The 23,200-nt window shown below is 39.7% G+C and overlaps 2 protein-coding genes and 1 long non-coding RNA gene across 4 annotated transcripts in view; 1 reads left to right on the plus strand and 2 right to left on the minus strand.

Annotated features, from left to right (window-relative positions):
* Window positions 1-218: 218 nt before the first annotated feature.
* Window positions 219-5,282, minus strand: pofut1 (protein O-fucosyltransferase 1). The gene is made up of 7 exons (XM_038723613.1): window positions 5,122-5,282; window positions 4,560-4,681; window positions 3,437-3,619; window positions 2,958-3,070; window positions 2,544-2,736; window positions 1,618-1,860; window positions 219-1,257 (listed from the first exon to the last, which is right to left on the minus strand). The coding sequence occupies exons 1-7, from the start codon at window positions 5,273-5,275 to the stop codon at window positions 1,066-1,068; spliced, it is 1,200 nt and encodes a 399-aa protein (XP_038579541.1). The 5' UTR covers window positions 5,276-5,282; the 3' UTR covers window positions 219-1,065.
* Window positions 5,283-10,415: 5,133 nt separating this feature from the next.
* Window positions 10,416-12,720, minus strand: LOC119905795. Its single transcript, XR_005444883.1, has 2 exons — window positions 12,083-12,720; window positions 10,416-10,623 (listed from the first exon to the last, which is right to left on the minus strand). It is a non-coding gene; the product is annotated as an uncharacterized LOC119905795 (long non-coding RNA).
* The window catches only part of plagl2 (pleiomorphic adenoma gene-like 2), a 44,678-nt gene continuing 33,670 nt past the window's right edge, over window positions 12,193-23,200 (plus strand). Inside the window, exon 1 of one of the 2 annotated variants that reach the window (XM_038723125.1) lies at window positions 12,193-12,312. The gene's annotated coding sequence lies outside the window, so the exon portion shown is untranslated. Of the gene's footprint in view, window positions 12,313-14,074; window positions 14,306-23,200 lie in introns of those variants that run through there. The other variant, XM_038723124.1, reaches the window with a different exon arrangement.

The following is a 23,200-nucleotide window of genomic DNA, read 5'->3' on the forward strand; positions in this document are numbered from 1 at the left end:
ATATGTATTGTACTTAAATATAGAATCGCGAGAAATATACATTTATTCAACTGTGAATAACCAGGTTGCAAGCCCACGTGCATTATGAAGAATACTAATTAAAAGTCTCCTTGCCCATATCTGGCAACCAAGTCACGCATAGCTTAGCATATCAGCTGATTCATCTGGACTCAGTGCTAAGCTTCCAGTGGGGAAGATAAACAGACCGAGGCTGTTGGTTCTTTAAAAATTAGTGTGCATCACTTTATTGGTGAAAAACATTATAGAAAACATTTAAGTTCAAAATCATTGCACTCTCTGCTTTGTACACTTCACACACATGCATTTAATCAATTCATCCAGTGCAAATCAACTCTTTTCTCTCCCCTAAAAACATCCCTGAAACATGTGTTCACATTCACTGAATAATAATACTGTCCCCAAAACACTCAGGGTTCCACACATTTCATCAGCTTTTGGTCCTGGTAAATTGAGAGGTGGAAAGACTCGTCTCCTTTTTCTTTCCTATAATTAGTATGTACAGGAGGATCGGTTACTGTGCTCTTCTTGGAATGGAGAGCAGAGAGGAAAGGAAAGAGCAAGCTGGGAAGACATGGAGGGATGGCAAGGTAGGGAGGGAAAGAAGAGGGAGACCATGATTGCTGACACTGCAGTCAGTCTTTTCCAGAGTTCACTGAGGTCACACGAGGTCCCTCTAATATGTCTGAACTGCAAAACATGGTTGCTGCTACAGACTATGGCAGTAGCTAAAAGAAATGTTACCAGCTTAAGTATACTGAACAAAAGCTATCTTGACAGTGAACAGGGAACAGTGAAAAACAGTGTTTCTTGGCAGCAGCTGTCCATGTCCATAATATTTCAGACATTACTCTACTGACCTGCTAAATCCTATGTTATAGGGCCTTCCTACTTTCTCATAGATTAAAACCCATTCTAAAACCAGTCTTTACACACTATGAACCATCATTTCATATATAAATATTCTCTGCCTTCACATGCTCTCTCGCCTCCTCATGACAGTCATCCAGCATTAGCGCCCAGAGGAGGACCACGTGAACCGAGTGCTCAGAGTTCTTCTTTGTTTTGTTTCCCTGGCTTGTCCATGCCAAAATAGGAGGACGGAAGGCCATGGACGTCCCGTTCTCTCTTCACAAAGGCAGAGAAGGAGGAGACGCAGTTTCCAATAAAGTGATCAGCTCGACCTAAGATGTACAGGTCCATTTGGGCCGAGTCTGGCTGAAGACTCACCACTTTCACCTGAAAAACAGATTGGAATACCATTTTGGTTACCATAACAGTAACCAAGTGTATTGTAAAAATGCCTGGTGAAAAATGCATATCCTGGCCAGTAAAATGTCCTTATCAGACAATAATATGTACACAATACAAGAAGGGCTGGATTCTGACTGTGGGTTAAGACATATTAAAGTGTGTCTGTAAACTATGTAAAGAATTGTGACAAAACCTGTTTTCCAAATTGTGCTACAGTCAAAATGTAGCTTGTTGGTTCAAGTTACATTTTAAGTCACACATGACAGAAGCAAAAGGAGCCAAATGTGAAGCAGAAGTTTCTTATGACATGCTTGTAATTGCATTACAGAAGCTTTACAAACCCACCTTGCCCTTGAAAAGCTTTTCAATATCCCTACTGTGGGATTCTGAGTCAGTGGCAATGTAGACAGAGCGTGCAGAGGTCTTCTTCACCCACAGCTTGACAGCTCTGCGTATCTCTGCCAGGTCAGGAAGGCACATGTTCATGGTGAGAGGCAAAGCTGTCTGGCGGTTGTAGCCAACACACTGAGGAGAAGCCATAAAGTGAGGCCCTGCGTCGCCACTCTTCAGCATTTTGCAGGCATTTTGCTGCAAGGGTGGATTAAAAAACAGATTTAGATGTGACCAGATGATGAAGGGGATAAGAAGCAACCTAGTACTGACTGTAAAGGTACAAATGTCACCCAAACTCAACCATGGTTCTGAATTGTGATTAAAGGATACATCTTATTGTCAACAAATATATCCAGAAACTAAAAACACTAAAACTGGGTGACATGTTCCCTCATCACCACTGTAGTTTTTTTCTGACTCAGTCACACACATACACTGCTGCCCCAAATACTCAACAAACAAATGCACTAATTCCTCCTGCTTGATTAACGATTCATAAAAACAAACTAGTGGTCATCTGTTTTAGGAAATTACTGAGCCTTTTTAAAAATAGAAACAATATATTTGTGATGTGTTTTTAAATGAGTCTGGAGCTGAGAGACACGTACAGGAAGTCCGAATGTACAGGGAGATGGACTGTTGGTTTAGATTTAGATGTAAAAAACCGTGGTGCTTGGTAAAATGCTGGTATACAGGCGTGAACTGAGCGGACTTCATTCGCTGGTAGAAACCGAAATGTGACTGTCCATGATATCTATGTGTGAACAAACATGTCTGTACGTGAGCACCCGAGTGAAGGAGACAATGAAAAACACAAAGAGAGAGAAGACAACCCATGTTTGTCCAAACCCTCGTTCATACGTTGTGAAGCACCTCACCCAGTCAATGCCAATCCTCAGGTGAATGCCAACGTATGGCCTGGTCAGCAGGGCAGCAATGTGCTCTTCTCCCTCCTTTACCATCTTGTCTGACCACACCATGTAGCGCTGCAGGCCCACATGCTCTTCTATCACTGGGAACTGGGCAGGAGCCCCAGGCAGTGCCAGCACAGGGTGCTCTGAGGGAGGGAACCTATTCCAACAGGGGAAGCATGAGGAGAATCTGCCTGTTATCAGCTTCAGAGGAGGTACTACCTGTGCCATTAAAAATCTATGGCAAATGGAAACCTCATTAGTTATTCATAATGTTTAAGGCTAACAATGTTCCTTCTGAGGACACGGTAGTTTTTATGTCATCTTTGTTCATCCTAAATGTGTCTACGGCACAGTGAGGCTGGTCTAACATGTACCCACTTCTTCATCCACTGAGGTTGGTGGTAGGCACTGAAAGAAATGCCACCAAACAAGACAGACTTGTCGAATTCCACACCGACATTATCCCAAAATGGACCAAACGGGTTTCCATCCTGAAAGTAAATCGGAACCAGCCGTCAGTGTCAGAACAATGAAACAGTAACAGCAGCGTTATAATTCTGAGATTGTAGCTCATATTTGGAAGTTTATGGGGCGCCAGAGGGCAGCATTTCACCTTCACCCTTTCCACTCGCAGTCAACGTCATTTATTGCCGAGGTGGTCGAGCAATGTAGAGTGCTTAAACACATTTAATGCTTCTTTACTTTCACCATTACTTACTATTTCCACCGTTCCAGGAAAGAGCAATGATACATTAGTGGACTATCTGCGAGCAGCAACCAATCTAATCAGATAATCATACTTTGTTGTAGCTAGCTGACACTCATTAGTCAAATAATCTACTCCACTGGACTCCCACCTTCATAGGACAGGATTTCTTGTCTGCACTCCGCTGTGCAGCAGTCTCGAAGCAGTATGCTTTCCTCTGTCCTGAGGGCCAGTATTTGGGAGCCAGCTCCTCCATGAAGTCCTCCAAACTGACCACACGGTGATAAGCAGACAAGGCCTCCAGCTGGAAGAACTCACTGTAGGGTACATGAACCTGAAAAGAATAGAAAACCATTGAATCAAACAGCACTTCCAGGATTTTTTTTTTCCAGGATTAAAAGGGAAAGAAGGCGATTTTTATATTTTTGTTATTGTCAACAGATCTCATGAAAACACCAGTCTTATGTCTTAGACAGTCTCGATACCTTCCGACTTCTTAACCCAGTTGTTAAAGGCTTAAAATAAGTTTAAGGGTATGGAGGAGTGGCAGACAACCTCAGAAGCCTTGACACAGTCCTACATATGGCACTCATACAGGCTTATTCACAGGATTGGCTCACTGATGTTATTATTTACACCAGTGCCAGAATCAGTATATACATGGAGCCATCACTTTGTTCAAAGAGCCCCCTCTCTGTGAAGACAGGGGGCTCCTATGGTCACCTGGACTTATATATACATTATTACATTCATTCATAACATTATATTTAAATTTTTCCAATACTGTCTGTTTTGCTTTTGAACTTTTCACCCCCCCAAGAGAACCATCTATGTGTATATATATATATATATAGACTAGATACATCATTCATACATTACCAGTGTTTCCAGTGCAGTTAATTCTGTTTAATATCATCCACGAACAATCCTGAACCTCACTATACAGCTTTAGAAATTGATGTGCATGTGTTTAGATTTTGTTGTCTCAGTAGTCTGTGCAATGACAGTAAAGATGAATCTAACCTAATCTAATGGACAGTATCATTGTACTGTGTAAACTTGATACATATTTGCAGTAATATGATGTTTTCATTTCATATTTTAGTTATTATTTATTTTGTAGTTTGTTTCCTTACCTTATTTTGTTTTAGTGACTTATGTGACTTGGCTGCAGTAACAAGTGCTCACTCTATCTTAGGAACAGTGACATTTGTGATCGCAGTCAGTCGCAGGTTGTCAGTGACAGTTGGTCACACCTCACTGACTGTACTTACATTGGTGTAAGGGGGTGTGTGGTGGCGATACACAATCCAGGGAGGGACTGCCAGGGTTCGGTTCAACATCTTTGCAAAGGCCAGAGATCCCAGGAAGTGGTCTGCCTGGTTTCCAAAACGGCCTGGGACAATAACATTGGGCACTTACACTCCCATTTTCAACAGTAACCTTTATAATGCTGCTTGTGACAGGAAAATGGAAACTTGAATGACTGGAGGGAAATGTTGGGTACTTCCAAATATCATATATATCAAGCACTAACGTTATTATTTAATAAGTGACTTGCAAACACTAGTGAAGTAACTAGTTCGTATTCCACTACACTCAAGTTAGCTGCTAACTAGCTACTGTTTCATCTTCTCTGATGTTCTAGAGGTTGAAATGTTATTGACATAAAAGGTCATGAATTAAGAACAGTCTGTCGAACTGGTTCAACACAGGTGTGGGCTCCTATTCAGGCGACATGCGACTCTGTCGATATAAACTAAAGTTTTGGAATCGCTAGCTCTCTTCTTTTCATACAACATTATGCAAAAGCACGAGCTGCAAAGAGTGAGTTACCCATGCACGGGCAGTACAACACGTAGCCATTGTCATCCCACTTCAAATCCTCAGCAAAGGTCCGACAAGTGTGCAGCAGAAGTGATAAAAGTAAACATGTGACTGTGAGAGTATTGCATGCTCGTCGTTTCACCGCCATTGTGTTCCATTTCATATCCCAGAATGCACCGGCTTTTCCTCTGCTTCTTCTTCTTTGGGTTTATTGAAGCATCGAAAAGGTGTGCTTCCGCCTACTGTACCGGAGGTGGGAAGAGTCAAGTGAGTGTGGCATGTGTTTAAGCATTAAAATGTACTAAAAAGTGCTTTAGCCTATTTAGTATTAATTATTCACCTTTTTTGTTCAGCTTTCTGCTCCTACTCCCTCTTACTGTAGCCTAACGTTAATGTATCTCCCTCTCCGTCTTCATTCCACAGTAGGCTATTTTTCAGGTTTTTCAGTACATAATAACTGTACAACTACAGGAGAATTATGCTCTAGGAATAATTTCCTGAACACATGACCAGGCTTGTCTTTAAAGCCCCTGAAAACTTGTTTTCAAGCTTTATTTTCTCTCTCTAAAATATTGAATATCATCCCCCAAAAAATTAGTTTCACATGTTATTAACTTGTTGTCAATCTCATTTTAGCTAACTATCCTGCGTACCACACTCTGATTGGTCAATTGTTTCTCGGTGGTCAGTGGGCACAGCACCAGATCTATACGAACTACTGGTCTGGAAGCAGGCTGATATAAGCAAACAACCCCACAACTGTCATACATTTTTTTATTCAAATATAGCTAAATTCTGATTGTTGGAAAGAAATGTGTGACATCACCTTTTCCTTACTCAGCCAGATCCACTTTAAACAAGTGAGAGCACAGACAAAACACAAAGAGGAATATTTAAATACCAAAACTGTTAGTCAACTCCGTTGTTCAGTGTATAAGCTTATTTAGGGTCTTAAAGCTGTCACTTAGATAAGTGAGATAGATAGTAAGATGTAGATAAGGTGTAGATAACCATAGTATGTAGATGTAGATAACCATGAACAAAACAACTGTAATAATCATACAATATAGAGACACTCTGCAAACACTGCAGCAACAGTCTGACATTTAGAGGTAATAGTATGTAGGAAATAAAAAATACAAAACGTAAGGTAACTAGAAAGGCACTACTGATTAGGAAAGACAATCTAATAATAACATGATGTAAGTCATCAAGTGTGAAAAGTTTGAATCCTAACTGAGGCATTAACCGTTGAAAACTTGACACAGCTCTTGCAAAATGAGGATGTGAGAATACGCATACACAGGTTTTTTTTTCCTCCTAACATAAGGTGTTCATTTATTTTCTGCAACTGGACAGAAGAAAAACAGCGCTTTTAACCTTTCCAGTTATTAGCGTTCCTCACAATTGAGACATCTGAAAGCATTTAATTAAAGCGTTGAAAGCATTGTATATACATTAATACTCATTCAGCGGACTTGACAGCTCAAAGCCTAAAAAAATGCGCCAATGCCACCCAAACACTAGTTGAAACTAATAGTTCAATCTGATGTTACAGGAACAACATTCACTTGAAATGTTAAACTAACTTTTTAAAAATGACTAATGACAGCACTTGTTGCCAACATTTTTAAGGTTTGGAAGAAAATCACAACTTTACAGAAAGTAAAACACAATCACTGATTTAGCGAAATATCTTATTGTCTTCTTATTCTCTTCTGAACATTCACACTGCAAAAACAGAAAAAATTACATTATATCTTCCTGCTTGGATATTCCCTGGTGGAAATCAGACGGAGCCAATCAGTGCTATGTCCAATGATAAAGACTCAGATGAAGCAGCATTCCCAGATCTCTGTCATTGGAGGTTTTTCATTAGATGTTCACATGTGTGCTCAACATGCCCAAACCCAGTGCATGGCAACATGTGGCCTGGGTGCGGTCTCAAACCTTTGTTACTGTCTTTTAAATCTGTGGACTCTCTGCCAACCTGCCTTGTTTGAATGAATTGACTGATAATTGCTTAAATATGTCACATTAAAGAGATCATTATCTTGCTGTTGAGAGGCTGAGTGATACAACTGATATGATCTGCATATGGTTTGTTGTTCATTATTATGCTGAACTGAATGTATGCAATTCAAGGGGCGATGATAGATTATTATGATCTAACAAATAACACATGTGGCCAAAATACGCAAAAAGTAAATAGGGCGCTTTATAAAGGCTGTGGACATTTTAATTTTTCTGTCTTTAAACCAAAATCCATGACTCTTTTTCTTTACAATGAGCAGTTTAAGATGTTTTCTATTCGGGCCTTTGCTGTAAAGGATACTTAATCCTTCCACATCGTCCAGTTCAGCCGGCCTAGTCGATCGGATTCTCTCTTTGTATTCAATCACTCTCGTTTTTCTTTTCTCTGATGCTCGACAGCTGGCTGTTCTTTCCCTCTTTTCCTGTGTTGTTCTCTGTGTCTGCTCCTCCCCCATCCCTTGAACACACACTGTTTTTCATTGTTAGAGATGACAGCAATGATAACAATGCGAAGAACCACAACTCACAGAGTATGAGAAAAAGACAGAGAAGGAGAGACTTCCTTCAGGTGAACAAATGTCATGGATCACAACAACCAAATGAAACATAAACTGTACGCCTTATTTTACTAAATACTTCCCATTCTTTTGGGTATTTATTGCATATACAGAGCAGGATCTAGTAATAGTAAATTATCATATAAATAAACAACTGGTGCATTTATTTAATATATGGATTGTACATTGAGTTTGTACATTTTGTTATTTAACTATATATCTGACTCACTGTCCTGTGCTCTAACAATCTCATTTCCCGTTTTGAATATATAAGTTCCTCAGACACATTGCTTTGAGAAGCTGCAGAGGAAGAAGGTGGCGTTTGCATTTCATAATAACATACAAATGAATATATGTCACTCAAGTTTCCCCGCCCTCTCTAGCTTAACCTCTGCCTCTTTCTAACAGTCTGCCTGTGGCCTTTCAGAAGAGGGAAATAAGGTAGTCAACCTCAAACAACCCGCCTCCTGTTGACCTTTCTGTGTTGTTACTGACAACCTGGCTTTCAATTCAGCTGAAGGCTGTGACTGGTGTAATTTCCCAGATTCAGCATGCAGAGACCTATTTACAACTAAGTTAGTGTTAAATCCATCTAAACTTCAGTTTTTCCACCAATTAGTTCTTTAGAACAAAATAAAGATCAGTAAAGATTTTCTGTCCTGAAAGTACTAAAAACTCAATCAGACATGAAACTAACAAAAAAGTAACTTGTTTTGGTTTCAGTTTTTAAGTTTTTGTTTTCCTCTCAGCTAGGATCCCCTTTGGTTGACAGTGTGCCTTAGTGATGATACTGAATATAAAACAGAAACAGAAAAGTCACAAAACTAATTTTGGCTGAAAGTTTTTATTTAGATTTAGTGGTATAGGAAAGCTTACCAAAACTAAAAAGTTTTAGTTTTTCTAGGATCCCCCTCTGGCAGCATCATCCCTTAGTAACATGGATAAAAACTGCATTTAAAATTAAACTAACAAAACACAATTTGGCTGTGAAGATTATTTTAGATAACTCTATTGACAAAATGTCTGTATCCTCTCAGCTCCGCCGTCTCATAGATAAAAACCTAATGTAACCTTTTGCATAACGTGTTAAAAAAAAGTAGGGGTGTTCAGAAAATAGCTGATTCTAATGCTTTTGTTATTTTTATTTTCCCTCCCAGCTAAGACCTACTGTTTGGCAGCTTTGTGCCTTAGTGAAGTGAATACAAACTAAATATGAAAAGTAACAAATAGATAACAAACTTTTAACTTTTTAATGGGGAGATTTATTTGGATTTAAACGTGTTGAGAAAACTAATCAGTACTAATAAAATTTTATTGAAAAAATCCCTATATTTAGGTTTTCTTCTCAGGTCCAATCTTTGGCAGTGACGTGCCTTAATTTGTGACATGGATAAAATTAGCAGAACAGTAAGAGTAATAACTATCGATTGTAAAGGTTGTGGCTCTGAAGATTTATTTAGTATTAGAGGTGTTTGGAAAAACAGCCAACAGTAACAAAACTCTATTGACAGAATTCTTGTTTTTACTTTTAGTTTTTCCACTCTGCTAGGATCCCCCTTTGGCAGCGACGTGCCTTCATGACGTGAACGTGTAGCTGGACAGGACACTCTGTGTTCCACCCGTCTACCTTATCAACCTGCTGCAGACTGCTGGTGCCGGCTGTCTGCGACCTGATACTCCACCTCCTCACAGAAAAGTCGGTCCCAGCTGAGATAGACTTCCCCACCTTTTTCTCCATGCTACCCAGAAATGTTCACACACCAGATGCTCAGTGGTTTCATCACATGCACAGGATGTAATCGTAAGCTATCTTTCTCTGCAGCACCACTGTGCTCGACCTCATCTTGGCAGGTATTTGCATGTTGTGTAACATTTGTGTTTTGAGCAATAATCACATTGACTTTTAGGGTGTGAGAGGTGTATTTCAGTCACACCTCACATACTTGGATGTTAGCTGGATGTTAGCTGTTTCTCTGGACATTTATGGTTGAATTATGCTGGAAAATGAACAAAAACCAAACTACAAAGAAGCTGGAAAATAATTACAGCCTGAGATTCTTAAACCTTTTCAGCCCATGAACCAAGGAGGATACATTTAATCTCACACTGAGACCCGGGGTCATTATAACATACTAGAATAACACAACTGTAATTGAAGAAATTCTGGCCAAAACAAAACTGAGTGAGAAAATAATGGATGTTCACAAAAGGCGTCAGTGCCATGTCTGTGCAGTGACGGCGGTGTCTCTCTCTTTGTGTCCCGGCGGTTTCCCCCATCCTTTCTAAGCTGTTTATCGCCCATCTCCGCTAATGTAAACCGCCCATCTGTTTTAAACAAAACACATAAAAAACACATAGTCATTTCCCACCACACCAGGACCCTGAAAGAAGTGATTGCTGGGTATTCTGGTGGCAAGGAAATACACTCCAGATGTGAACAAATTGTCCCCCTTACTAATTGCTGTTGTGTTCACTGATGCTGATTTTGGATTAGATTTTGGACTTAGGTTTGTGTGGATGGGGCTGAGAGTGCTCGCCAATAATTGATAAGTGCATGTGTGTGTATTTGTTTGGAAGCTTGCGTGTGTGTGATTATAACAAGAGCTGCGAAGTAAGGCATGTTAAAAGAAAAAGAGGTAAATTGGGATGACACCAGAGGAACAGTTGGAGATCTGACTACTGTTATACAGACGCTATAAACAGACACAGATGTTTCTGCTCATGAAGGTTTTATTTAAGGGAGCCCATCGCTTTCTTCTGTCATCATAACTTCTGAAAGGCTGGCTTCCTCGTCTCTTACAGTGCATCTAATCAGGACTGATTAGGTGTGTGGTAGCCAGAGACATGCAGGGGAGAGGCTGATCTGGAGGCTGCCCCTGCTTACAGGGCGGTTCTGCATGTGAGAGGTTTCCTAGACGGTCTGGAGAGATGAGAGAGACCAACAGAGAGGAATCAGAGGAAGCCAGTGCCACGGCATGATGTGGCGTTTCATAAGATAGTTAAAAATCACTCCACAGCTCTAAATAACAGACCACCACGCAACTGCAATCAACCTGACTGCGGTTGAACCAACCACACTGTAATCCAAATAAACAAACAATGGCATAATGAAAGAAGTCTCCCTCTTCATGCTGGGAAATCGCTTCACCTCATCCATCTTTAACCTTCTGTTTCTCTATCATCTATTCTTGTCCAGTTTTTGTTTGTTTTACAGCATCCTCACATGAAAAGCTGCAAGAGAAAAAAAAACCCCAAACTACTGCATCAGACAGCCAATCTAAAGAGGGAGGATTTCCTAGTAAAACATATTTTTTCCATTCTTAACATAACATTAAAACCATTCTTATCACCACAGATCATTTCAATGGCATTTGTATAACTCTGTTAATGACACTAATAATGCAATATCAGGCTGTAACAGACCAAAACTGAACAGAGTGGATTCTTTTTCAATTTTCTCATCAGGCTGATATAAAACCTTATGTACAACTTACTTCCTGTACCACATGGCCATATGGACAAAACCCAAACCTAACCAAAGTGTATCAGGTAACTGCCTTCATCTCCTTCTTTGGACATTCTCTAAATGTCTTCATTTAACACACAGTCTTTGGTTTTGTAAGATTTGGACACTTTAAAATTGTTCATTTCCTTTACAGCTAGTTTATAATGTCAAGCCTGTAAGAGTTTAAATATACTTAGTTTTCAGGGATTGTTGGATAATAAGAGAGACTTTACCAAGAATCATGTGTAATAAGTGTATAAAAGTTTAACCCTAATTCTACAACAAATGAAATGATTGCACTTGATCAAATATTTGAGTCTTTCCTGTTCTAGAGTGTGTTCATGTAATGTTTAAAGCCTCATATTTGGATGTAATTTATTAGAATGTGTAATGATTGATTCTTTTTTGAAAATAGCATCATACTGAAATGATTTTAACATTCTAACATGTGCCTATTATTTAATCTGAACTTTATTAGTTTAAATATTATATTCTTAACAATTATTTCATTGTCTTAATAATGCATGAATAATGAATGATTCACAACCTTAAGAATTTGCCTTTAATGTTTACTTTACATATAAACATCTGATTTATTTGAATAAGCCACCATGTTTTATTAATACATTTTTTATAAAACAATGTTTATGAGAAAACATTTCATCCATTGTGGAGAAAACCCTGCCTAATTGCCTTTTTTAAACTTCTTTTAGTTAAATGTTCAGTTATTATTATTTTTTGGCGTGGGCTGCTTTAAAAAAAATAAATGCTTGCTTGAAGACAAAAACGTAATTGACTTTTTTAAGCCTAAAACTAAACAACATCGTGGTCTTAACGTGGACATGTTCTGAATTTATGTCGCTTAAATACCTACCTAAACATCTCCAGCACTCGACTAAATAAAGTTTGAAAGTAGTCCCGTTTTTCTCCCACTTATTTTGTATTTAACGGGACTGTGACTTCACAGTAGCCTACCCCTCAGATAAAAGTCCGACCTCTGGAAGATGTTGCGTCTCTTCGCGCTTTCATCTGCACTTTTGCAACACTTGAAAATAAAACCTCCTCTTCATTTCTACAAACTTTTTTTCACCACTGCAGCAACAGGTAAGCCCATTGTAGGTTTGTTTCCCCTGCACAACTGGCATTTTCTACCCCGCTCCTCTGTATTGACCATGCCAAAAGGCTTTTGATGCTTTCATGTTCGGTCGGAAATGTCGGAATTGTCGGGGAGCGACTGATTGCCAAACAAAATATGAATAAATACAGCTGGAGTTCTCTATGATGCTGTAGTTTTTTTATTTATTGATCATACAGCCGCTAAAGTAGCCATTTTTAATCATTTAATTAATTAAATTAATAATTTAATTAAAATATCGAGTAGCATACCGGCACTCCAACATAAAGCAGGCCTTCAGACATGTTTCAGATCATTTGTAAAATAAATCAACAAGCTTTTGTTAGTGTTCATTGAACTGTTATATTCAATTGAAGGCTACTTAAATACACAGACAAAAGTATTTTTCTATAAATACAATAAATGAGCAGACGGCCAGCACTTGAAAGCAGCATTATTGAAGACTCGAGCTCCCCCACCCCCCATACTCACTCTCTCTGCACAAACACATTTACCCTGCGGGCTTGGTGGGGCTGGTGGAAGCCCGTGGAGGGGCTGGGAGGAGGCGGTGGGGGGTTAGGGTGATGAGGAAACGAGTTGATGTGCCCTGGAAGTAATTCTTTCACCCTCCCAAAAAAACACAAGGTGGGAGAAACGGGACCACCACCAGCACAACCGGTAGCCTTTAACACGTGGGGACCCGGGACAAACCCATTCCTGCTGATGGGCTTGTTTTCTTCCACCATGTTGTCACTTGTTGACTCTTTAACAGGAAAAAAAAAAAGAAATATGAAATTGCAGAATGCCTGATTCAAGTATGTTCTATGTTGTGTGACCTGTTTTTTTAGACCTGTTTTTTTTTTTTTTTTTTTTTTTATAATTTAACGATTGACATTAGTTTATTCCCCCTCCCCCCACTTCTTTTAGATTAATGGGCACAAGAGCAATGTTAACGTAGCCTAACCAAAATAAATTTAAGAAAACTTTTCACTTATGGTGATAAAAGATATGTAGCCTATTTTGTTGATATTATCACACTTTTCTGTTTTCTGCAAAGTCTGTAAAGTTGAGATGACTCGCAATCATTCATTGGAAAGCACTCATTCCTGATTTAAGTACACTTTACTTTTGTGCAGTTTCATTCAAAATGGGCGGTAAGAAGCTAAAAAAAATAATTAAAAAAAATATACTTATATTGAAAAAAAAGAAAATTCTTTGTTCATGTAGAAGCTAACATGAGATCATGTGATGACTGAAAATGATGCATAGCCTGTTGGTTTCAGAGACAAGGGGTGCCAATACAAAGCCTAATAAACCAAATAAGTCCCAAATGATCAACTAAAGCAGTCCTTGGGTTTTTAAAACTTTTAGGAAATATTTAAGAACTGCACTAATCCTTAACAGTTATTTGTAACTTTTCAATATTTTTAAATAGTAGATGGTGTTAAACTTTAACTGTAGGCAACAATATGACATTCATCCAAATATTAGATGATAATTAGTCATATGTCAAACCTGGGCTCCGTTACAGGAGATTATGAGTTTTTTCAATTATTTTTAAAAATATAAATGTTTTGTTATAAGCCCAATATAGAGAATGTATAAGCTGCGCTGCTGTGTAATAACTGAATCAATTGCTGTTGACTGGGAGGACTGGCTGCAGGGCTGCTGAAAAACCAGTAAGCTGCCGCTGGTTGAAAAAAAAAAAAGTTTGTGAAAGTGGCCTGACGTCACACTCCCACAATGCTTACCGCCCCATAACTCCGCTGCAGCCTGAGGGGAGCCAGACGCACTCTCAGGCCCCGAATATAGAAAAATTATTGGAAAAAAATCGGAAAAAATATTAAAACAACACATCGAGGGGAGAAAGGAGCGGGGAGCGGCGGCGTGGGCTCTCCCACGGTGGTTTTCTGGTCCGGTCCGGGATGGAAGGTTACCGGGGCTCCGTGTGAAATTGACTAATGCGGTGCTGGAAACTTTTTGGTGAGTAAACTGCTCGTTTTTTCCCCCAGTAAGGCTTCATAATGTGGCTGCACGTCCTGATGTGTGCAAGTGTGCCTTTTAAACAACTTTACAGCTTTTATCAACTCACGCTGACAGACACATCGACGTGCGCGACACTTGATTTTTTTTTTAAATAAATGTGGTGTTACTTTCGCGTAATCGGACTTTTGCGTGATTTTGCTTATTTTTGCGGCAGCGTGGAAGGATCTGGGTATTTAATTTCTAATTACGCGATCGCCTGCTCTGCCTCTCGAGTCTTTCCTTTGGTCGATAAATATGTTGCAAATGCGAATCTGTGAAGTTGTTAAACACGGTGCACTTTGTCCTGCGGCCCGTCGTTGTAGACGTTTGATGTTCTTTGCAAGTTTTCGGTGATCTGGTGAGTTTTAAGCAATTTCCGAATACTTATCAAGTGTGGCATGCCACTGCAGAGGAGAGCGAGACGCAGGGAACGTCCCGTGGTGTGTGTTAGTTTGCGAGAGGAGAAAAAAAGTTGCTGTAATGTGGAAGCCTGTTTTCTGTGTGTGCATACTGTTACATTCTTTAAATCAGGAGTTTTCTACCTGGTATTCAGGAATCCTCTACAACCTTGAAGTCGTTGTTGGCCCCTTGATATAGCCTAGTTATCTACTGTAGGCTACATGGCTTATGTCATGTTTGTCGCTGATCGGATGTTTTGTGTCTCCTGCCTGCATGTGTGTCAGTGTGAGAGAGTGTGTGCTTTTCCTTGGAAGCGGGTAAATAACAACCAAGACCCTACTAAAGGGGGGGTTGGGGTCAGAATGTGGGGGAACAGTTTATGCACTTGTTATTGATAGCTGACTTGGCTGCAGGCTGCTACTTTTGACACATTTATATGTCAACCAGGAGTGTTGAAATACACAAAAACTACTGTTCAAGTAACAAAAGGTTGGCCTAACTAATATTCTGCAGCTGTAGGGACTGATAATGAGTTTACAATCAGCTTATTGCATTGTGCTATTTGTGCATGCTTTCACTGTGAATCCTGGGATATTTATCATCGATTTGTTATTGTCACTGCGGTGAACGTCATGTATCACAAGATTTCTGTTGTTTCCTTTCCTTGTGAACATGTGAGCTCGCACCTAGAAAGCACGTCATAATGTTAAGGTGTTCTCATTACATCAGCTATAAGCTCTAAGTCTATAAGTGGACATCCTGTGGTTGTAAAGGAGTTACACATGTACTGTATGTAGTTCTCCACAGCCAAATACGGGAGATTTCACTAGGGCCGCAAGTGATGATGATTTCATTAACGATTAATCTGATGATTATTTTCTGGATTCGAATTGTCTGCGAAATGTCAAAGCTGTTTTCATTGCCTTAAGGCCAGGTTAATGTCTTCAAATAGCATGTTTTCTCCAATCAACAGACCAAAATAAGCTATAGATTCCACCTACTGGACTAATAGGTTTCTCATGGCACAAATATCCTCCTGCAAGAGGACATCCAACATTGACATGACTTTTTGTTCCATTAACAGTTTAACTGTGTTAATGTGAGACAGTAAGTGCAGAATATTAAAAAAAATGAAGTTCTTTGCCTAGTTTGAATGACATACATGCTCTATAAAGACACAATGATTTACTGTAATTATCTATCTTAAAAAGTGGCAATTTAGTGGTAAATAAAAAGGAGGTAAATTATAATGAGGCTGCAACATTAATGAAATGCATGAATACATACAGGGCTGAAAGCCTTAAAAGTGTCTCGCTACCTCAAAAAGATTAATGTCAAAGTTGCAGATCAATAGTCTGGTGAAATAAGTTGAGGTGGGGGTTTCCCTCCACTTCAGCGCTGCAGCAGGTCTGAGACAAGCATGTTCCATCAAGGCCTCCAGCTACATAATAAGGAAATGGAAGCAAGTTTGTCACGAGACAATGCCTTTGTTGCTGCCAGCAAGTTGAGACCCATGTGTTGATGTCACTGTAACAAGCTTGTTGGCTATAGATCTGCTCCATGGGCTTTAGCAGAGACACAGCTACAACATTAAGTGAGGTGGTTGGTGTTCTGGTGCACCTGTTTTAGATGCTGTGACAGATGTATGTAGCCTGTGTAATTGGATTTATAATAGTTCTATCGAAGATCAGAGGTGAATTTGTGAACTGTCTGAACATAAATCCATATCCACATGTTTTCCTAAGTTTTGAAAAATACCATTAAAGAACATTTCAAATATTAAACAATAAATATATGAGCTAATTAACAACATTTGAACAAAAATGTTGTAAGCAAGTGCTAAACAGTCCTGGAATCAGCTTGCAAACTTTTTTTTTATCTGTTAGCGGCCCCTCCTACTTCAAAATATTTTTTTCAGAGCCATAAACTCCGGACAATTCCAGTTATTCTGGTGTTGAAGCATTCTAGCTGCTCTGCTCTCCACAATATTTTCTGCAGGGTCGATGGAGCCAGCTTCTTCTCATTAACTCCCATGCATTGCCTTACATTACTTCCATGCCCCTGTGGTTGGAGGCAGCACGTTTCATGTTTGCCTTTGTGACTGAGTGAATGTGTGAGAGCTCGCACACATGCCTGTTTTTGAGATGGTAGATGTGCTCGTGCATGTGTGTGTGTGTGTGTGTGTGTGTGTGTGTGTGCGCGCCTGAACTCAGGGTGTGAGCACAGAGAGAGAGAGAGAGGGAGAGAGAGAGAGAGAGAGAAGAGAGAAGGAGTTGTTTTTGAGCTGGAGGGAGGTCTTCTCCTCTGAAAATCCCCCACAATTCCTTGCACCTCTGCGGGCAGCGGGCAGCGGTGGTAGTGGCAGCAGAGACGGCGGCGGCAGCAGCAACAGCAGGCTGATTTCCATGAGAAAAGAGCATCAGTTGGGTTAATGGGAGGGACAGCCCTCTGAGGGGACAAATGGTAGTTAATAACCAGGGAAGAATCGGAAAAGCTCTGATCCCTTTCTTTGTACTTCTTCACCTTCTAGAGGCAAGGATGGGATGCGGTGGGAGGGTGGGGGTGCAAAGGAGATGGGTGAGGGAACAACGGACATTGGGTTCATGCTAGAATGGATGTTTTTTGCTGAAGGGCTGCAATAAGATTGTGCTATTTGTTATTTTCTCAGGACAGCGGGAGAAAAAATAGGGCAAGCTGAGAGCCTGAGATATGGTGTTTGTGTGTGTGCGTGTGTGTGCGCTTATGTAGTCACATGTGCATGTGTTTACAAGCATGGTGTGTTCAGTGCCACTGGACAAGCAGGGAAAGATCTATTTATTTGTGATACATGAGGTTTCACACAGGAGCTGCTGGTCACTTTGAGAGAGGGCTGGCTGGAGAGGAGGAGAGAGATGCTGGATATACTGTATGTCGGGAATGAAAAGTTTTGAAGTGTCAGAGAAGTAAGCCAGAAGAAGAAGAAAGATATGAACAAAAAATATGGAGAGAGATAAAAAAAAAAAAAAACAGCTCATGGTGCGGGTCAGATATCCATCCCTGCATATCTCGTGCTCAGCTGAGTGGTGAGGATGTTTCAGAATCTCACAAGCATTACCCAAGTGCAAAAATGAGCATTACCTTAGTGATTTGTCTTTCCCATTTACAGCAGGGCTATTGAACCACAATACGATTTCCATGAGTGAAGATTCATTACTAGTTCTGTTGCTACAGTACTAGCTGTTTGACCTGCATCTCATGGTATTCATCAACGGGTGGATTTTGCTTAGCTGTCAGGTGAGGTTAAAGGCTCAGTAAAAACATAGCATGAGGGTGGCGATTGTTTCTGTCAGTAATGACTCTCCTATACTTGTGCTACTGATACATTTTTAAATGAACTGCAACTCGTAATTACCACTTATGGCCACAGTGTTAAGCAAACATTCCTTGAAGTACTCAAACTGTACAGAGGGGAGATTAAAGGCAACAAAGTTTTTCTTTCCATCTTTTACATGATAGTTGGTCCCTGTACTTGATACATGAAGTGCACTTATTTTCATATCAGTCTTTCATATTAAAGTAACAGGGTTTTTATTTGTAATAAGTTCTACTGGGTGCAAAAACATGCAAAAAACCTCATACCGCTTTTACCTTATTTATAGTAAATACAGCCCAATACACATTTACTACGTTTAGTTGGCAGCCGTGACAGAGAGAAGAATGATGCTTTGCTGTGTAATAGACTGATTGGAAACAGACATTCGAATGTGCAGTGCAGCACACACACACACACACACACACACACACACACACACACACACGCATTCACATACACACAGATATTTACAAGGCTAATTAAAGTAAAAAAAGAACCTTCACGTTTTCATTTTTATAATGCATAGGCTCAAAGTTAATAATACAAGCACACATGCGCTCATTCACTCACACTATCGCAGAGGCTTTCTGGACCAGCACACATTCTGACGGGTCCTGCAGTATGCCGGTCAGAAATAGTAAGAGGATGCTAGATGCTTGAACCGCATACTGCCACTTTTCCTTGTGGATCTTTTTCTAGGAAGAGCGGGGCAGCTGTGGCTTTTCAGAACCTAGATCCATCCATCAACCAGCACCCATGGTTTACACCACACAACACACACACACACACACCCTTTACCCTCCCTCCCCGCCTCCCTACGCAGTCTTTACCCTCCCTCCCTCCTTTCTCCATTTCCATGTATCTTAATTTCTTTCCTTCCTCTCTTTTCTTCTCTCCTTCGTCATCTCCTTTGCTCTCTCGCACTCTGTCCATCCATCCCTTTCTGTTTTACCCTTCATCCATCCTTCTGTCCCAGACTAAGTTTACAGCCCTCAGGCTACTTCCGCCAGGCTGTCTGCAACAGATTTATTAATAGGCTTTTCTCTCTCTGCAGTAAACACAGCGTTGGTTTAGGGGGTCGTCTCTCAGACACTGATAGACTTGTACTTAACCTTAGGCTCTGGCTGACTTGGGAATAGAGGAAAGCCTGTTGGTTTCAAAGATGATCCACTGCAGGTTAAGTCACACAGGGACTGCTGGAAATAAACACAAGTAGGAAACAGAAATGACTTTCAGTAAAAGCGCCAACAGGATTTGCTAATTTGGTGATATTTTACAGCATTTAAAACTTTTCAGGTTGAGCTTGGTGAGGTGAGAAGGCAGCGTGTCATGTCACAGAGGTCGTTTGGTGGTTTTAATTACATGTGTTGCAAACGTGCAGTTTACACCTCAGCTCGCTGATCCTCTGTAATACCTCAGCAATTGCCAAAACACTCTCACTGTCCATTTAGTAGCTGTTTTGGAGCTTTTTATCATTTCACATGATCATCAAGCGTTTGCCCAGTTGTCCTTCCGTAGATGCTGAATATTTTTTCAGCTCCATGTTGGTTTAAATTCTTGATCTGGAAACAGAAGTTGACAGTTCATGAAGCCCACACCCCCTTTAGATACTGCTGCTAGGACTGTCAAAGGGTCCAGTCTCGTACGTCAGATATGCAGTTCACTATGACAGTGGCAGAGTCAGAAAGAGGACAAAGACAAAAGCAGGCTTCTCCCTTCTAGCTGGTCACCATTGTTTTGCTGCTCCACGAGTCAGTTGAGTTGGTTGGTTTAAAACAAGAAACTTGTGAAAGCATCTTTAATTTTCTCTTGATGGCTACATTCTTAATAGTGGGCTAAAAGACTCAGGCTAAAGCTGCATGTCACAAAAAGTCTGCACCCTCACCAGTGGATCCATGTAGTGTATTGCAGTGTAACTTGTAACTCCTAGATAGTAGGCTAATTAGCCAGACATGCTAACAACACATACAGCTTATGTTAGAGCAGATGAACACGTACTGTTTAATTCATTCCTCACATTTTGCCCTTGTGTTTTTGGTTTTGAAAAGGCAAGGACCGAGTGTGTTTCCCATGCACACGGATTCAACAAGGTGAGAAATGCAAAACCTGTCAGGCATAGTTAAACCTCACTAACCAATAATTGGACAATCTTTAATTGGGGAGGGGTTTAGCGATGTCAATTCCATGACAAAGTGGGCAAACTCCATCTGTTGATGAAGATTGTGTGATTAGATTGAAAGTTCCAGAACCACAGCTAAATGGACTGTGGTGTCAATAATGGTGCCACTGTCGAGAACTGGCGTTTAATCTCTGCCAGTAATAGTTATAAATTAAAGAATGCAGGCAAAGGAGGAGCAATTTTCAGACTTTTATGTTTGCATATGTAGCTATAAATCCTCATTTACTATATCGGGAAATGACCTCCCCTTGTCCACATAAATCATTCTGAAGTCCTTCAGGTTCTTTCAGGTCCAGGTCCAAGGGAAAATTAAGACATTTTAAAATGGAACATCTGTTTGAACTGACTAATAGAGCTGTTTGGCATGTTGAATTTGCCTAAGCTATTTAAAAAGTAGTAGAACAATACTGGACCAACTGCTCAGGTGTCTGCAGACCCACCAAATGAAACATTCGCTGGTCTGTCATCATGCTGGACTGAATCTTAGAAAAAAGTCAGGATTTTGAACAATTTGCTCTGACGATGACTCTTCATGGTTCTTGCAAATCTAGGCTTTAAAGGGTATTCATATCACCACGTATTGCTTGCATGGTGGATCTGTTCGGAGAAGTCGCATGGGCTTTTTGTTTTCTTGCGGTTAGAGAGACTGATGTCTGTTAAATTAAAGGTTTTTCGTTTCAGTATTTGGTTTGTCTTTCTGCAACAACTGTGTAGCAGACTGTTGGATGTTTTATAGGATACTTCTAAGGTAGATCTGCTGAATTATAAAAATAGAAAACAGGATTCGGGTTTATGTTCCATTTTGTGTAAAAAATAAATACATTTGAAAGTATTTCTATGCTTTTGTAAGTTACAGCTTCATTACTTTATGTGTGTTTTAGGGCTGCGATTGACTATTATTTTCATTTTTGATTGATCCGTCAATAAAATGTGGAAAAACACCATTCACTAGTTACCTGAGCACGCCACAGTGACGTTCAGATTGCTTGTTTTGTCTGACCAATGGTCCAAAAGCCAAAGATATTTGATGTTATCTTACATTTGAAAAGCAGCAAAACATTTGGGATTTTTGCTTAAAAAATTACTTAAATCATTTATTAATTGTCCAAATGTTGAGGATTTATTTTTTTATCATTTGATTAATTGACTAACTGTTTCAGCACTCTTTCGATTTGTTAGAGCCAGATTATCAGGCAGCCAGTGAGGGGCCTGTGTCACTGACTGATGGTCAAAGCATAGCAAAGCACTATGTGGTGGCTAAGGCTGCAACTAATGACAGTTTTCGTTATCGATAAATCTGCTGATTATTTTCTTGATTCATTGATGAATAATTTTTGTTTATAAAATATCAAAAATATGTAAAAAAAAAAAAAAAAAACATCATTATCAAGTTTCCTAAAGTTTAAATATTAAATTTTTGGTCTGAACAACAGTCCAAAAGATATTCAGTTTACAATCACAAAAAACAAACAAACATAAAAAAAAACAAGTAAGAAGCTGCAACCACTGAAGTTCTGACATTTTTCATTAGATAATAACGAATGATTTGTTTATTATTAAAATTGCTTCTGATTAATTTTCTGACAACAAACAAAGGGATTCATGATTTCAGCTGTAATGTATGTGTGTAACAGAGATATTTAATTATTTTAGGGCTAAAAAAGAAGCAGTTAATTTATTGGCCAATCCCTAGAAAATTAATTGCTTTAGATTTTGATCCATTAACTGTTGAATTCAGTCATCAAAATACCAAATGTGGTGGTTGTAGCTTCTCAGACAGGATGATTTGCATTTCCAACATTTGCTAATTTAATACTGTAAAACATATTTTCAAGGTTGAAAAAAACAATTGTTGAAAAACTTTAGACTATTCATTTGGATACAGCACGTGTCATTATTTCTAACATTTCATATACTAAAAAAATTATTTATAAAAAGAAAAGCACCTGCAGGTGAGTCTGTAATGAAAATAGTCATTAATCATTAATTATTTCCATCAAAAATGGTTGTCTGACCGGGCGGTAGATGGCCTTTACGGATTCTTTCCACTGTAAATTAATCTTACTAGCATTTGGAGCTAAGCAGGGGACAGTTTCGAACTTGTCTTCTATTGATAGCGAATTATTACCAAGAACTGGGTTTCCTAAAAGCATCTGTACTCTAAAGTCGCTCATTCAAAACAGTGGCCACAGATGTATTTATCAAATAGGCAGAACCTCAACTATCAAGTTTACCTGTTGCTTTAATCCAAGTCTTTTCAGCCTCTTCTGCAACTACTAAATTGTATCCAGATTTTGACCGTCAAGCCGGTGTGTTGTGATTTCCTGTTTGGGAAAGATTTGCATAAAGTGAGCAGGAAAAGAGCTAAAGGCAGACACAAACTAAAATTCCTATTATTATCTGTTCATATGATAAGCTGTGATATGAGCCAAAGTGGAAGTATTGTGGTGCGCTGGTATCATGCGCTGTAGCTGAGAAATGCACCACTGCTAGACAGTCCAGTGTGCACATGCAGGGAAAGGAGTGATGCATGCCAAAGTGTTGTTGAGATTCAACACGTGACTCAGTACAGAGATATGTGTGTGTGTGTGTGTTAGTGACACAGTAATATCTGGAATATGGAACCGGTCTGTCCAACCCAGTCTAGAGATGCCGATTAGTGAGTCAGCGAATGGGAAGAAACCGGATCCATACAGCGAGAGAGAGATAGACAGAATAGCTCCTGACTCACTCTCTCTCTCTTTCTCGCTCTCTCTCTCTCTCACACACACACACACACACACACACACACACAGCTACATTAGTAGTGACAGATGATTGCTCTGCTCCTGATTCATACTCAGGAGTGAGGAAGACGGGAGGAGGGAAAAAGTAGGAGAAAGCAGAATGCAGCCGCGGTGTCTGATGACACATTCCCTCGTCC

The sequence above is a fragment of the Micropterus salmoides genome, unplaced genomic scaffold (genome assembly GCF_014851395.1).
Source record: "Micropterus salmoides isolate LMB-PRFRI ecotype aquatic unplaced genomic scaffold, ASM1485139v1 Ms_hic_scaffold_16, whole genome shotgun sequence".
NCBI lineage: Eukaryota > Metazoa > Chordata > Actinopteri > Centrarchiformes > Centrarchidae > Micropterus > Micropterus salmoides.